Source organism: Coturnix japonica, chromosome 13 (assembly GCF_001577835.2).
Source record: "Coturnix japonica isolate 7356 chromosome 13, Coturnix japonica 2.1, whole genome shotgun sequence".
NCBI classification, from domain to species: Eukaryota; Metazoa; Chordata; class Aves; order Galliformes; family Phasianidae; genus Coturnix; species Coturnix japonica.
The window spans coordinates 5,966,591-5,982,032 of record NC_029528.1 but is presented as its reverse complement, the minus strand read 5'-3'; the positions used below and the strand labels follow the sequence as shown (position 1 = coordinate 5,982,032).

The 15,442-nt window shown below is 50.9% G+C and overlaps 1 protein-coding gene across 6 annotated transcripts in view; it reads right to left on the bottom strand.

Annotated features, from left to right (window-relative positions):
- Positions 1-15,442, bottom strand: part of LARP1 (La ribonucleoprotein 1, translational regulator) — a 42,624-nt gene that overhangs the window by 5,569 nt on the left and 21,613 nt on the right. For 2 of the 6 annotated variants that reach the window (XM_015875639.2, XM_015875642.2), the window contains 17 exons: positions 10,991-11,052; positions 9,841-9,906; positions 8,763-8,934; positions 7,981-8,112; positions 7,674-7,817; positions 6,719-6,881; positions 6,323-6,467; positions 5,938-6,112; positions 5,273-5,442; positions 4,622-4,981; positions 3,749-3,872; positions 2,995-3,200; positions 2,799-2,905; positions 2,286-2,437; positions 1,827-1,971; positions 1,531-1,640; positions 918-1,045 (listed from right to left, as the gene is read on the bottom strand). In XM_015875639.2, the coding sequence (XP_015731125.1) occupies positions 918-1,045; positions 1,531-1,640; positions 1,827-1,971; positions 2,286-2,437; positions 2,799-2,905; positions 2,995-3,200; positions 3,749-3,872; positions 4,622-4,981; positions 5,273-5,442; positions 5,938-6,112; positions 6,323-6,467; positions 6,719-6,881; positions 7,674-7,817; positions 7,981-8,112; positions 8,763-8,934; positions 9,841-9,906; positions 10,991-11,052 (2,561 nt within the window). The remainder of the gene's footprint in view (positions 1-917; positions 1,046-1,530; positions 1,641-1,826; positions 1,972-2,285; positions 2,438-2,798; positions 2,906-2,994; positions 3,201-3,748; positions 3,873-4,621; positions 4,982-5,272; positions 5,443-5,937; positions 6,113-6,322; positions 6,468-6,718; positions 6,882-7,673; positions 7,818-7,980; positions 8,113-8,762; positions 8,935-9,840; positions 9,907-10,990; positions 11,053-15,442) is intronic. The other 4 variants (XM_032447447.1, XM_032447449.1, XM_015875643.2 and 1 more) reach the window with 3 other exon arrangements.

Sequence of the window (15,442 nt, the reverse complement as noted above, 5' to 3'; positions counted from 1 at the left end):
TCCACCACTGCCAGAATTGCTGACAGTCTTCCAAGAAAGACCAAGTTGTCACTATGTGCTTAAGGCATCTCCTTCCTCCTGGGAGGGACACTGTCCAGAAGTCTGGGAGACAAAGCTACACAAGGCCAGCTCCACTCAAGCCATTAAGACTCACTTCCCTCTTATTTTTCTCCTCTACCTACAGATCACCGGGCCCTCATCCATTTAGCCAGAGAGCTGCCCCGAAGCTGATATACTATACTCAAACCTTGCATCACCTGCTCTGTTAGAGATACCAAGTCAGCAGTAACTAGAAGTATGACTGATAGCTCAGACAGTATATGAAAGACCCAGGAAGAAAAGACTTAGCATGTGTCTGCGTGGGCAGTGCGTGCAGCTCTGCAGCTCCATCCCAACCAACAGATATCCTCCTTTCCCCACTCAAAGGTTTATCTGCCTTCATCATATCCATCTGAACCACATCTTCTAAGTGTCACTCAGCTCTGCTCATGTTCTTGTGCTCCAAGGATGGCATGTAAGCTTTACCTCCTCAGCTCCTGATCTGATGAGCTGGCAGCAACATCAGCATAATCCTGCCATATCCAGCCCCACTCACTGCCCAGCTAAGGTATGGAGAATGGCCTACACTTCCCAGGGAAAGGGAACCATACACGGCTTCCTAATAAATTTCAGCCCTGACTGGCCTCTGAGCTTTTGCTGTCTCAGCGATGCAGCTGCTGAAGGACAACAGAAAACGAAGTGCTGAGGCTGCTTGTTTCTTAGCTCAGCTGCAATGATGGACTGTGACACTAGGTGTCACTGACTCCCCCAGCCACAGTGCTCAGGAACACCGTCCTGAAACCCTGTGCCCTTGGAAAGGCCTTGGAGCAGTTGTGGGAGTCCTTCACCGTGGTGTGTGGGGCACTGTTTCTACTTACATCCACTCGGAAGTCCTCGAGGCGCTTGAACTTGCTGAGGTATTCTTGCAGTTTGCTGTTGATGTCCAGATTTTTGGCTTTGGAATATTTTAAGAAGGCCCAGAACTTTTCCAGCCCATAAAGCTGGCCTAGAGGGAGAAGAAAATTAAACCAGGAGTCAGAAAGTCTTTCCTCAAGGCTTCCTCACTGCCTGTCCCATGGGCTCACCTGTCCTACTGGTTGGCACTGACAAAATAAAAGGAACCTAGAGGAAAGCAACCTACATCAGTGTAGGGTAACCCCATTGATGGGAAACAGCTCCAGGCTCTGTGATTGGGCTGGTGACCACAATGAGTGGTGGGAAAGCTGTGACCTTCTACAATCTCACTCCATATCCCCAACAGCCTTCAAGCCAGTGAGTATTCACACCACCCTCTCCTGCAAAGCAAGCAGCTCTGCTCTGTGCAGAAGATTTCTTACCTGCAGGACAGAAGGGCTTATGGATGTCACAGCCTGTCACTGTCAGACACAGAATTACATGACTTCCCCCAGGTCACAAAAGGAGGCACAGGGGCACACGTTTGTCTGGGTAACATCACTGATAAGCTCAGGTGAAGGCAAAGGAGACACTTACCAGCTTCGTAATCCTTGATGGTCTCTTCTTGAAAGTCTTTAAATATGTCTGGCCGGAATTTCTTCTCCAGCCCATAGCTGTAGTATCGGAAAAGGCACTCCAGACCGTATCTGGGAACAGAAGAGTATGTGGTGCTCAGACACTGGTACATGCAACACTTAGGCAAGAACTCTGCTGCATCTCAGAAAAACAATGTGATCCAGGGTGGTCCTGGTCTTACTTTCAAGCCTTCAGAGACTAAATACCCTTCCCACAGTCCACTCTTGAAAAAGGCCACCCTGCTCCTCCTCTCTCACCTGTATCCCTCTTTCCCATCCTCCACAGCCAGTTGCTTGAACTCCTCATACATTTTCTTATTGAAGTGATCTCGTAGGAAGAAGGACCAGAACCGGAAGAGCGTATTCATCTCCTGGGATTGACCAATGCCCAGCCGCTTTCGCTCTGTTTGGGGAAGAATGGCTGGTTACAAGACATGCTTTCTCCCAGGGAACCAACCCTATGCAGGGGATCTTACAGAGGAACGTCTTATTTTTTATATAAAGATCTCTATTTATATATCTCTTATTTTATACATATTACTGGACACCGTTAACCTTCTGTACCATGAGGAATTACCAGCTACCAGCAAGCTTGTCCTACAGGACCCCCATTTAACTCTGTGCGTGGGCTCTGCTGCCATACACTATATCCCTCCACAAAAATCACAAGCACCCTGCTCTACATCCAGTGGTAGGCAGCCCTCCCCACATGCCTACCGTTAAGGCAGCGCCGACGGTACTTGTGGTAGACGTGTTGCGTGAAGCCATTCTCCTTGAGCAGCTCATGTGAAGGATGCTGGAACTTGGGCAGGGACTGTGGGGTGCAGCCGTAGCTTCCGACGGCTGGAGTTCCCTCAGAGGGGCTAGAGCTGCACACAAGAGAGAGCCTTATCAACCCTCTTCCTTTGTAACCAGCCAACAAACAACACACTGGAGTCATGCTCTGCCCTGCAACACTCATTTGTTTGTCCCACCAGCTCCCTGTGACTGCATCCACTCCAAGTTTGGGACCTGACCCACAGAACATCCTACTAGAAAGGAAACCAATTATATCTCATTATTTCACAACTTCAGAATTTCACAGCTCACTTCAGGATGAGACAGGTCCCAGCTCTTTCTGCAGCCACCTAAGAGGTGACCTGCACAATGAAATCAAGCGCTGCCCTTCCCTCTCTTGCTCCCTTCCCTGTATCTGGTCTCTTTATGACCCTATTCTCCCATCTCCAGTACCTGATGGAGGCAGTTCTGGGTCTGTGCTCCCGGGAGTCCATCACCCAGCCGACATGGCACTCCATTGGGGGGTTGGAACTGTGCCTTGTCTTCCTCTTCCGTGGAGTCTGTAAGACACAGTGCATCAGGTACATGTTTGCTTCCACATCACATCTCAGCTGGGAAGCTCCTGTCTCCCACCCAGCCCTGGTTCTACCTTGGCATCTATCGTCCTTCCCTCCTTCACCACTGGGTAGAACCGGGGTGTCTGTGTTGGGTCCTTCAGCTGAGGTGTGCGAGGGGTCCGGGGGGTCCTTGCATTGCGGTAGTTGGGTGATTCTGGTACAGTTGTAGGCAAAGATCGGGCGATGGTTGAAGGTTCAGGTACTCCAAACAACTTGTTAGCCAAAGCATCTGTAGGTACTGCAGAGATAAACCCCCCCAAAAGCTGGGTCAAACTGAGGTCTGAGTACAAGAGCATCACTACAGCCAAAGACTGGGCACATCCCAGTCCTCCTGAGACAAATAACTGCAAAGCCAGTCTGGGACCAGAGAAACCAAAGCCTAGCAGCAGGAAAGCAGACACTTTAAGGGTCCCTGTGAAGTACCTGCTTTCTAGAGGAAGATCAGACCAGTGCTCTGCCTGGGAACCAGATCCCACCAACAGGTAAGCAAGACCCAGTAAGTAACTGCCTTTAAAGTACTCAGCAAGGGACGCTACAATGGAAGGGCCCAAGAGGAAAGTCGTATTCATGGAAGTCTGCCCAAATTTCCTCACTCTGTGGAGATACTCCTGCTTTTGGGCCTCCTCTTTTGGAACTCCAAATTGTTTTGCTGGGAGAACAATACCCCACTGGGAGAGAAAACCATCTGTGGCTCCACTTGCTTCTCTCTAGCTATTTCTGAACCCCAGGACCACTCAGCAAGAGAATAAGGAAGTTCTACCCATTCCTGTCCCCATTGTCTCTTACCTTGCTGGAACCTGGGGGGGCCAGGAGGGACCTCCTGGTTTGGATCCACGGGGGGCTCTGGGGTCAGAGTATCAAACTGCTCCCTGCTGATCATATTCACCTTCTTGAAGTTCTCCACCTCTTGCTGCATTGGAAGAGGAAGATGATGAAGCAACCAAACACCCTCTTGTCCCCTCATCTCAAAAGCTCACTGTGACCACCACTCCACTTGTGCAACAGCCACAGAGCTGAGCACAGGATACAGCTTCAGTCACTGCAAGAGCCTGAGGCAAGTTCCTGACCACAGGAGTCACCAACCTGGGACTCAAACTCAGAGAGGTAGGTGAGTTTTCTATTAAAAAAACAAACAAATAAAAAAAACCACACCAGCCTATGCAAACGGGCAGAAAAATGGAGAACAGCACAGGCCAAGAGTGCCCCAGTCATCAATGAACTCATCCCCAGTAAGTGAGGTCTCAGTGGACTGTGCCATTAAGCACTAGGCACTACAAGACAGCACGGACAGCTGGTTCACTCAAGTCATCTGGCACTGCCTATATACTACTACAGTCTTGAACAGCCAAGACCCTGACAGACAGCAGATCAGTGGGGACCACATTTTCCAGGTCACCTGGCTACCAGAACCTCAGTCAACTGGCTGCAGCTTTACAGCACGTTACAGAGCTGTATTTATCCCACACAGCACAGCACGATACTGGAAACTAGGAATCCCAAGCTCTGCAGGAAGATCAATCCCAGTTGAGCTATACCCCAGTCATGGGCCAGGAACTGCTGTACAGAACACAAACCACCACCACAGCCAACCCACCATACCACCCTGGAAGGAGCCATGTGCCCCTTGTGAATCCTCCTCCCCAGATGAGCCTCTCTCACCTTGATCTGCGAGTACTCTGGCTCAAACTGCTCTGTCCACAGGTCTTGCTCGTAGTAGTACAGCCCATCATTGATCACCTTGGCCAGCTCTGAACTCATTTTAGCCCTGGATGTGTGGTTGCCAGTCCGGTCTCCACCAGGATGCCGGCGTAGGTAAGGAGGTGTCTGAGTCACAATGAGGATCTTGTTCACATCCCGATCATCAATTTCGTAATCTGAATCCTCGTCTGACCAGTCGGTGAACGTGTTCTTGCGGCCATCCATCTGCTCCATCTCCTCATCAAAGAGGAAGTCCAACTCCTCAGGCTCATCTTGGTCCTTTTGCTTCTGCTGCTGTGGGGTCTTTGACTCCTCTGGTTTCTACAAGTAGGGGGAGCCATAGTGAAGCAACACAAAGAGCACATAGCAGCACAGACCTGCTGGGAAACCCAGCTCTTGCACCTTGTTTCTTTATGACAGCCAGAAGTTGTGTGTCTTGGGATAACAACTTATTTATACCTCAGTCACCGAGGAGCAGCCCTGAAGTGAATGGGAGCATCACTCATGACCAACAGACCTTATGTGGTCCTGAAACCTGCTGCTCACTTAGGGCTAAAGCCCCTCAAACAACCAGCAGACCTTCACCCCAATAATCCCCACATTGCTACATACCTTGGGCCTGGCTGGAGAGGGCCGAGGCCTCTTCTTCACTTCAATCCATGTCTCTGAATCCAGGTCAGGCAGACTTGTGGACAGGCCCTTGGGCATTGTCTTCAGGTTACTGACTTCCTCTGTTTTCGTGGGGACTGGGCTGGTGGGACGTGGGGAGCCAGGAGCAGATTCTGGAGCCAACAAGAACCACAAATGCTTTAGTGGGAGGGTGGGAGGCTTGAGTGGTAGCATACATAAAGCACTCAATGTAGAGGAAGTTATTTTGGCAGCAGAACTTGCGGGACACATGAGCAGGCAATGACTAAGGCAGGAACATTCCTGCTTGCCAGCATATTGCCCCAGAGTGCTGAAAAAAAATCTCTGGTTAAGTCTATGATGCTGGTGGTGACCACAGAGCTTTGCAGGTGTGGGTTTCCCAGATAAGTGGAGAGCCCTAAAGCAGATGGTGATTTTGTTGTTCTGGGAGAAACTTTCCCATGACAGCCTGGAGCTAGTGAGAACAGATGTTCTGCCTAAACTCTTACAAAAGCACCAATCAGATCCCCTACATGGCTACTCAAGCTTGGGCATACAAACCAAAAAGCAGAGCCCTGTCCTGGGGAACACTCACGACTCCCAGGGGTTCAGACCTGCTGTAGTACCAATGATGGGTCTCAGACACTGACCTGTTTCCTTTTGGAAGCTTTGCCGGGGCACAAACTCAGGACAGTTGATGAACTGTGAAAAGTCAGTCTGTGTGTAGTCTGCCATAGGAGGGCCAGGCAGAGCCCATTTTTCAGGCTGCTCTTTTCTTCTGATCTTCTGGTCCACAATTTCCACCACCTTGCTGTCCTTTAAAGCCTAGAACCAAGCAAAATCAGGTAAGCTAAAGGCCCTGCTTTGGCACGCAGAGGAGCTCAGCTTCAGCCCTTCCTCCCTATGTAATTCAAAAGAAGCAAGTCAAGGACAAGGGAAGGCGTCACTTGCATCTCACCCATGGCCTAGCTAGAAAACAGGCAAAGAAACCAAGAAGCCAGACAAGAGAGGAGGTTCAGCCTTCCTGGCCCCCACCTTGATGATGAGACTGATGTCAGTAGTCAGTGCCTGCACCCGGTGGAAACTGGCGATCAGGGTGATGGGAAGGAAGCCATCTGAATCCATCTTGCGACGCAGGAAGAAGTCTCGCTCCAGGTTGTCCACACTGAAGTAATATTCTCTGCACGGATAACACATCAGTGAGAGACAAGTCCAGCCACCTTCCTTAGGATACCCCCCGTGGAAACAATCCCCCCTGCTTCTGCCCTTATGAGGCTGAATAGCAGCAACACAGGGAAGCAGCAAACTGGTGCTGCAGAATGCACAGCACACAGTAAACATGCCTTGGCTCTAACCCTTCCCCAGAGATTCGCTACACAATCTACAGGGAGGGCACTGGTGAACATCCAACCAAGGAGAGATGGTGCTTACATCTGTCGCTTGATGTAATCCTTGAGCAGTTCCTGGTCCACGCTATAGAGCTCGGTGCTGCTAATGTTGTCAAAATAGTAAGTGATGTTGCTAGCATACTTCTGGGTGCGGGAGCCATCTGAGCCCTCAAATTTCCGGTATCCATACTGGTAATCAAAGTGCCCTGCAAGACATCAACAAAAAGAACATCCTGGTTAACACAGAGCCTCAAGATCTGCCAGAATGCCTGTGCTGCCATGTGGGACTAGGCATCAGCACTAACAGCTCTCTTAGCACTGCCCTTAGGGGGTCCCCATGACAGCACAGAACAGGGCATTGCTGATCCATTCCTCGGCCCTCTTCTCTCCGACTTTCCTGCAGGAGGGATCCCAGTGAAGTCTTGATACACCAAGGCAAAGAGAGATCACTAACTCTCATCCAGAGGCAATTAAATAGCCTAGATAACACACCAAAGTTCTGCACTGAAGTTATGCCAGGGTTCACACAGACACAGCTGTGCTGAATGCTAGTAGAAGCTCTTCCCAAAACGGTGAAGATTCCTACTTGGCTTTCAGAGTGACATAAAGCCTAGGCAGAATATTGGCATGCTGCAACTGCTGCACACAGGAGTGTTGCAAGGGGCATAAAACAGGTGGAAGAGCATGGCCTGAATAACAAAGACATTCACACTTATTAAAATACTAGCAAGAATAATCTGCTGTTAGTAAAATCAGCTCAGCTGGATGCCACCTCCAGAACAGTACATAGCTCCTCACAAAGGATCTCAAATCAAGAGTCCTCTTTGGCAACTCATGCTCCCCAGCTGGGATGACCTGCCACACTTCACTGTTTCCCTGAAGCACTCTTCCCTGCCCAGTCTGCTTCAGAACCTCAGGTCACACACACACACATAGTCCTGCACTCTGGCACATGCCCTGTTCTCTTTCTGCCACAAGACAATACAAACAGCAAGTACCTCCTCTGCCGCGGCCCCGGCCTCTGCCACGGCCCCTGCCTCGGCCCCGGAAGGCTCCTCGTACAGCTCCCCCCTCGCTCTTCACACTGGAGGTCTCATCATGGTCCTGCCAGGGGCGCTCGTGCTTATTGTCCGGGTGCCAGCCTGCAGCAGACAGAGAGGCAGAATGTGTGTTACAGGATGAAGGAACTTCCCCAGAGCAAACCCACTGCCCTGGAGCTCTTTGACTGCACAAAACATTCCCACCGCACTCCCCTGCTGCCCTGTGGTCAAGGAAGGAAAGCAGAGTCCCACTCTGAGCCCCCACCTTTCAGCTCGCCACGGTTGTTGGAGAGGTGCCTGTGCTGCTCATTTTGCCGGTTGTTCCGAGAGGCCGTTTTGTCCCGAGGTACCTCTGACTTCATGTCTATCTGCAAAGGGACCCACTTGTGTTTGTTGCCTGCAAAAGGACAGGATTTGAGTGTGACACAGGTTCAGAGAGCAGGTGCTTCCATCCCGCAGTCTCTTCCCTCCAAGTATCCCACACAGTGTGAGGGAAGCAGTAGGGCTTTTTGGAGCAAACCTTTCCTGGAGCCTTGCTGTCACCAAAACTCTGTAAGGGACATAACAAGAATGCTGAAAAGCTCCAACTGAGACCTTTGGGCGTGGACAAGCATGATACAAAACTCCACTGTGGCTTCATGCACTTGTCCTTCCTTCTCCCCCTTTCCACCCACTATGGCTCAGGCTAAAGCAAGCCCATGCTGACGTAACCCACAGCCAGAGGCTCTTCTGTGTCACCATGGAACACACTTAAGAAGGCAGACTGCTGCCACATGCCATGGACAGAAACACAGGTGCCCATACCTAGGCCCTGCTTCATGTGCTCTCCTACGTATTGCAAGATGTTGCTGAACAAGGTAAGGCCATTCCATTTTGCTCTGTTGAAGCCTGTAAACACCTTTTCACTGCAGCTGCAAGTGCTGAGACTGCAGTTGGCCCCACAGGCAAAGTTTTGGGACACTTCCCCCTTGCTTTGTGTCATTGAAAGGAAGACAGGCTGAACCTGGGAAACTGTCCCCGCCAGGAGTCTGCCATGCCCTGCCTCACCTTTCTTCTTCTGGGCTGACTTCTGGTTGTCATCATCACCGTTCTTCTCCTCCCCGGACTCATCTGATTTGGTTTTCAGGCTCTCTTTGCCATCACTCCCATCCCCTTTCTCCTGTTCTTTCATGTCTTTCTTGATAGGCAGTTTCCGGAGGGATGGTGCTTTGTGTGGCTGCTGGAGAAATATTAGTGCAGAAAAGTTGTGAGGTTCATGAGAAAATTTAGAGCTGGAGGCAGAGTCCAGCAATCCTGGTGGGAGCAGAAACAAGAGGACCCGGCCCTAGGCTGGAGACATCGCTGCTTCACACTGCTCAGAACTGTCCTGGAAGGACTTGTGTTTGACCAAGGCAAGGAGCTCCACAGATGCTGGGAAGTGCTCAAGCTAAGGTACAAGTCCCAGGCACAGACATAATGAAGAGGGACTGCCACGAGGCCTGATGCTCCTGGATAGATATGCGTATGGTGGGGTTCTGTAAGGGACCAGACTGTCATAAGAGCAGGAGGCGAGTGACTCTAGCGCCCTGACAGCCAGCTGGGAGTTGGCGAAGCAGTATCTCTGAACAGAAAGGTTTCAACAACACCCATGTCTGGAACATGGCCTTAAGCACTTTCTTGCACACGTTTTCAGCTTCCCTAGTGAAAGTCTTGGATGCTGCTCAGGTCCCTTTTATTGCACTGTACAGCCCTGAAGACAGCAGGTCTGGAAGCTGCCATACCTGCTCCACCAGGCCCAGGGCTTAAGACCAGGCTCCAGGCTCCCAGAATAGCATGCAGGGAGGGAGCCCAATGTGCATAGCAGCCCTAAAAGGCAAACCCCTGCACCCTGCATGCTATTCTTGGCTGCCCTCACGCTGGCACTCAGCACCCCAAATGGCCTGGCTCAGCCATAGCTTCCAGTGACACAGAAGAACAGGGAGGTCTGCAAGGGCCTGCTCACCCAAGCTAGCCCCTAAGGCTGTTACCTAGGAGCAACAGAGCACGCAATTGTCTGCCAACCACACAGCCTCACTGGGCACACTACAGCGGAAGCAAATTACTGCAGCTCAACCAGATGCAGTGTCTGAGGATTTTGTCTACTCACCTGGACACTCTTGTGGGCTATTTCTCCTGGTGTTGGCCAATTTGTAGCATCACCAAAGTCACCAACCTTGTATACAAAGAGAAAAGTCCCATTAGTGCACAAATTATGGTTGCCATTTTCTGGATCAGCAGACAGAAGCCCTCCCAGCTACACTGTCACTGCCATTATCCTATGTGGTGGTGATACAAGCTCTGTTCCAGAAATCCCGCTGCCACATGGGAAGACCACCAACCTCTTCCACTCAAGAAGTGACCTGACCACTATAATCATTTCCATCTCCTCCAGCTTTCAGAGCAGGCATGCAAGGAAAGAACCCAAAAACCAGCTGCTTGGGCATAAAATGAATCATGTTTGGTGAATGAATTTACAATGTTACAGAAGCTCCTCCTTACCCTTGAGGGGACTATTATTCCTAAGTTAATTTGTAGCCACCAAGTTGCCCATAAGATCAGGTCTCTACACTCAGGTGCCACGCTTCTCTCCCTAGCAGGCAAATTTCCAGGGAAAGCCACTTGCAGTGTACAGCCATGTCTGTTTCACAGACAGAAGCACCTTCCATACCCAAAACCCTCCCCTCCTTGAAATGGAACAGACAAGGAAGTCATATCATGTTTCAAATGTGTTTTCAGAGGCTGCTGGGAGCCAACACCAATAACCACACTCCTAGCTGTGCTCCAGCTGCATCCAACATTTTCAGAAACAACTGTCTCTCCACCACAGTTAGATTCCCTGGAACAGATTGCCCTGGTGTTCCTGAGAAGTTGCTTTGTATGAAGTCAATTACCCTTGCTCTCTGTGTACTAGTAAAGAACAGTAAGGAGAGGGAAGAAAGAAACGTGCAGATACAAGCATTCAACATCCAGCACTATCTTGTGAATGACCCCTTCAGGCAGGGAGATGAACCAGGTCTCCCCCAGCCCAACTGGGCAGGAACCAGCCCCCAGAGCATGAAAACGTCAAAATGCTTGAAAGAAAAATGAGGACGTTCCTGCATGCTCTTTGCTGACAGCCAGTTCAGTACATCAATCCCTCCACCATCAGACTTGCAAAGGAAGCTGTCTCCTCAGCAGACCCTCAAGGCACTAACACTGCACTGATATCTGAATCAGAAGCTAGAGGCCAGTGAGGGACACAGCAGGCATGGACTTACCTTGCTTCCCTTCCGCTGTCTTGGGTTGGCAGCCCTCACCACTTTAGCAGGAGTTGTGTTTTCTGCAAAAGGAGGAGAATAAAACTGTTATATCCAGCTGATAGCTGGGGAAGCAGAAAGCAAGCCACCTCCCCATTCATGACAGCAAGCCTACAAGGGAAAGGTGAGCAGAAGAGAGCCAGCTTTGGACCTGGGTTTCACAGAGGCCCATCAAGATTAAGTGGAGGCACACTGAACAGAGAGCCCTAATGCAGCACTGTGTGCAGATATGGGGTGAAGCCACATACTTAAACCTGCCACTCTGGATTAATACAGGTGACTGATGCCCCAAGAAGACGGGTCCTGAACTCTGTCCCTCCGCATGAAGGCACCTAGCTCAGCCCTCCGCTCTTGGCCTTGCCAGTCAAGGAGGAAGGGTGGAGAAGAGTTCAGCTTGCTCCATGAGGCACCGCACAGAACTCAATCTGCTGTTACTCACAGCAAAACAAACATGCCCTTGAAGAGGTGAGGCAGCTCCCCATGCTGACACAGCCAGCTCCATACTGAAGAGGGCTGTGGACATGTACCCACGTGGCCCAGCCGGCAGCACATGGACACTGCTCATCTCGTGCCTTGCTTTGATCTCTGGTGCATCCCAACAAGGGGCAGCAAGTTCACAAGAAGGAACACACAGAGATGGAGCCAGATCTAGGAAGGGCTTAAACCCCACTGCAGCCAAGAGTATTTAAATAACTGAGTGCTTCTGAGGGTAATTTAAGGTTCAATACCTTGAGCCCTGCCTGGAAAAAGCTGTCAAAACTGACCCTGCCAGAAAAGCAACACTTGGTCAGGCTGCTGCACCGGTCCTGAGGCTGGAACAAGGTTCAGCCTCTGCAGCCTTGCAAGATTTTGGTGCAGGGCTTTAATACCTGCCTTGCAGGGCACGCTGGCTGCTGTAGGCTCTACAGTTCAGTAGAACTGCTGTGCATTGCCAAGCAGCCGTGCTGGGCTCACCACTGAGGCAGCCCCTCCAGCACTAACCCCACTTCCAACTTTGCTGGAAACAAAACCTTCCACACTGGGGTAGGAAGGAAGGTGAAGAGAAGAGCCCCAAGGAATTGCATGGGCTGCGTGGGGACACCCTGGGAACCACCATGAATAGCCTACCTAACTCCATTCAAAGTTGGCTTTGATCTGCTGCAGAAGACAGGTTGACTTTGCCTAGATGATCAAAACCGGTACCCCTCCTTGCCTCAAAACTTATGATTCATCCTGCTGGCCCAGCCTTGCTCTGAGCTGGAGACTTTGAAGTGTCAATAAAGCAGAGCCAGACATGGCAGAATGGAGCCATCTGCACTCCCCCACCCCAGCTCCCTTTCATAAGGCTCCCACGTGGGGATTTCACCCCAGGGAGAGCCCAAACTCTCAGCCATGCCCCCAGATCCTTCCCCTTTTCCCCCGGGAGTTTCTCAGCCTGCCTGCACTGCTCCAACCACCAAACAGTGGCAATCCCACATGTCTTATTCATTCCACGTGCATCTCATTGAGAATCCTGGCTCCACAGCACAAAGCTTGCCACAAGGCTTTTAAACTTCCCTTCCTTAAAGCAGCGTAGGAAGAAAGAGCGCTTTCAAAACAGTCCCTAAAAATCTTCCACTCAACACCCACAGGTGTCACCAACTAAATATAGCTTCCAAATGCTACAGCACAAGCCTGCAGCCAGCCCGGTTTTCACAGGTAGGGAGCACCAGCCTGCTCTGACAGCACCAACATACCTGGCACTGCTGAAAAAAAACCATAGCAGAGCTCACTTGGCAGCCTGGCTGTGCACAGATCACTTGGCTGGAGCAGAGCAGGGCTCCTGGTCCCAGTGCACAGGCCCCAGCTGGTTGCCTGCTCCCAGCCTGCTGCAGCTCAAAGGTGACAGAGATGGCATCCTGCTCTTTACAGCTGCTCTGCAGAGCATCAGAGGAAGAGAAGCTTTTGTGCACTTTTGGGAGAGGGTAAATAAAGGGAGGCCCTCTGCACCTCCCCAGGCAACAGGAGGGCAGTGCAGGGGTGCCAGAGGAGGAGTGGGTGCTGCAGCCTCTATCATCTTTATGGGTGAAGGAGTAGATGATTTAAAACAAGTTCTGCTAGTTTCCTTATCGGCAAGATAGGAACAGGGATCCCTTATCTAGCCAAGGTGCTGAGAAGACTAATTAGCATTTGCAGAATGCAGTGGAAGACAAAACACGCCCGGCAGAGCACTGCAGCAGCACAGGCACTGCAGCCTGGCGGGAGATTGATCCTGGGCACGCAGCCAGCCCAGCATACAGCAGAGGCTGCGGCTGCTCCTGACAGTGTGAAGGGAGCTGAGACCCATTGAGAGCTCTGATGGAGATGAGGGCTGCCCAAATGAAGGCAGGAGAACAGGGGGGTGGGAGTGTGCAAGCACACAGACACACCAACTGCAGAGCCACAGCCATACTAAGCAGAGGCTGCGTGTGCTTGGCCTCCTCCAGGGTGAGTCAGCCTAACCCAGGGCCTCATCTCCAACCCAACACATACGCTACAGTGACGCTCCTTTACATCAAATTAAAAACTGCTCTTCATGTTCCCTTGCAGAGACTCTAGCAAACAAAAAATCCAACCCACCCAGAACACCTTTAGGCTAACCTTTGTGTTCAGGCTTCAGATGGAAACCTTCCCACAAGGACACCACCACAGCTTGCAGCACTCAGCAGAAATGACCCTGTCAAACTGCACTGAAAGAAAACTCTGCTGCTCTCCACTACCATATTATCAGTTTGATGACTGGGGAGCACTGCGGTGCCACTCACCCACATGCAGGCACCCAGGTCAAGCAGAGCTAGTGAGGGATACTACCCATCGCCCTGATGGATGAGCAATGAAGAGTTGCTGACAGCTATCTATCACAGAAGTCACAACACTCACCAGGGATTTTCAAAGGGAGAATGAAAGAAAATGAAACAAAACCAAAATGGGAAAGCTACAGTAACTTTTTATTATTATTATTTCCAAAAGGCATTTCATTTTGGTTCTTGGGGCCATGTAAAAAACAAGTGGAGCAACCCTGCAGGGCCTCTGCCCCCATGCAGCACAGCAACGGTGCTGAGGAGCACAGGTGGGCAGGGTAGCAAAGATACAGAGGGAGAATGAGGGGTGACCTAGCAGCCCTGCCACGTCCTGCAGGCACCAACAGACCGCCCTGGAGGGCAGGTTGTGGTGGGGGCACCTCAGTCCTATGGAGGTGGCAGCACAGTGGCTTCTTCCCGAGCTGGGCAGAGCAGCAGGACTGAGTATAATCAGTGGCTCTGCTGAAAACTAACTGAGCATCCAAGGGAACTTTGGAACAAAGCAAGCCATCCTCCCCTACCACTTCAAAGGGCACGCAGAGCCTGCAGGCTTTGGCTTTTTGATGTAAATATTAGGAAGAGATTGATCCACTTCACAAATCTCATTTTGCACTTATTTGATTGCAGTAAAAAAACACTCAGTTGCATTAGCACTGCCTGAAAACCCAAACCAGGCTCCCTTATGCTATGGAATGGCCAGAACAGCAGCACGGACAGCCAGCGTGTGAGCAGTGCAAGCCTGGCAAGGGGACAGAGGCCAGAGAAGGAAACAGTGGTTTGCCTTTAGTCAGAGAGCAGATGCTAACACAGTCAGGAATAGCAAACTTTGATCCCAAACACTGTCTGCAGCCTTCTACCTTCTCTCATTCTCATCCCTGCAGTATGACTTCAGCAGGAGCACTAGGGTCTTGATGGTATTGCTGTCAAAGTCCTCCTAAGGCCAAAGAGTTCTCTAACACTTACTGTCTGAAGCACCTGATGAACACCACTAATGGGTAGAGCAGTGAGAACACTTGTGTTTTCCTTCCAGACCACAGCTGCTAAAGCAAAGCAGCCCTCTCCACGGGCGTCATGGCAAGAAGGGGGCAACCACTTGAGCAAAGACCTTGTATCTGGAAGCTCAAAAGTCACTGCACAATGAACAGGCAGCAGCACCAACAGCAGCTCTGCAGCCACTCATGCTCCACAGGAAAGGATTGCTGTGCATAACCAGAGACATACTTAATGCTTTACCTGGGGAAATCAAACCCTACACCAGCCAACCCAGATGAGCCCTGCTAGTTCATAGCCTGGCATCTAGGAAAAACTGCTGATCAAGTTGGTTTTTAAGCCAAGAGCTTGGACTTTGTGCTGGAGAGGCAGAGGCTCAGTGCTGCAGATCCTGTTGGGGCAAGAGACAAGCTGGAAGCCACAGATCCCCAAGTGCAGGATGATCAGTCCACATGCCTCATGGTCCAAAAGGATCCATGCAACTAATTTGCAGGGATGAGTCTCCAGACTGCCCTCCCTCCTTTCCATGTTATGCAGGATGCTGCTGTGCATACCAGCCAGGTACTGCAGCCCATCCCTTTTCTTACAGGGACAGCAGCTCTTGCAGTACAGCTCCGAGGTCTTC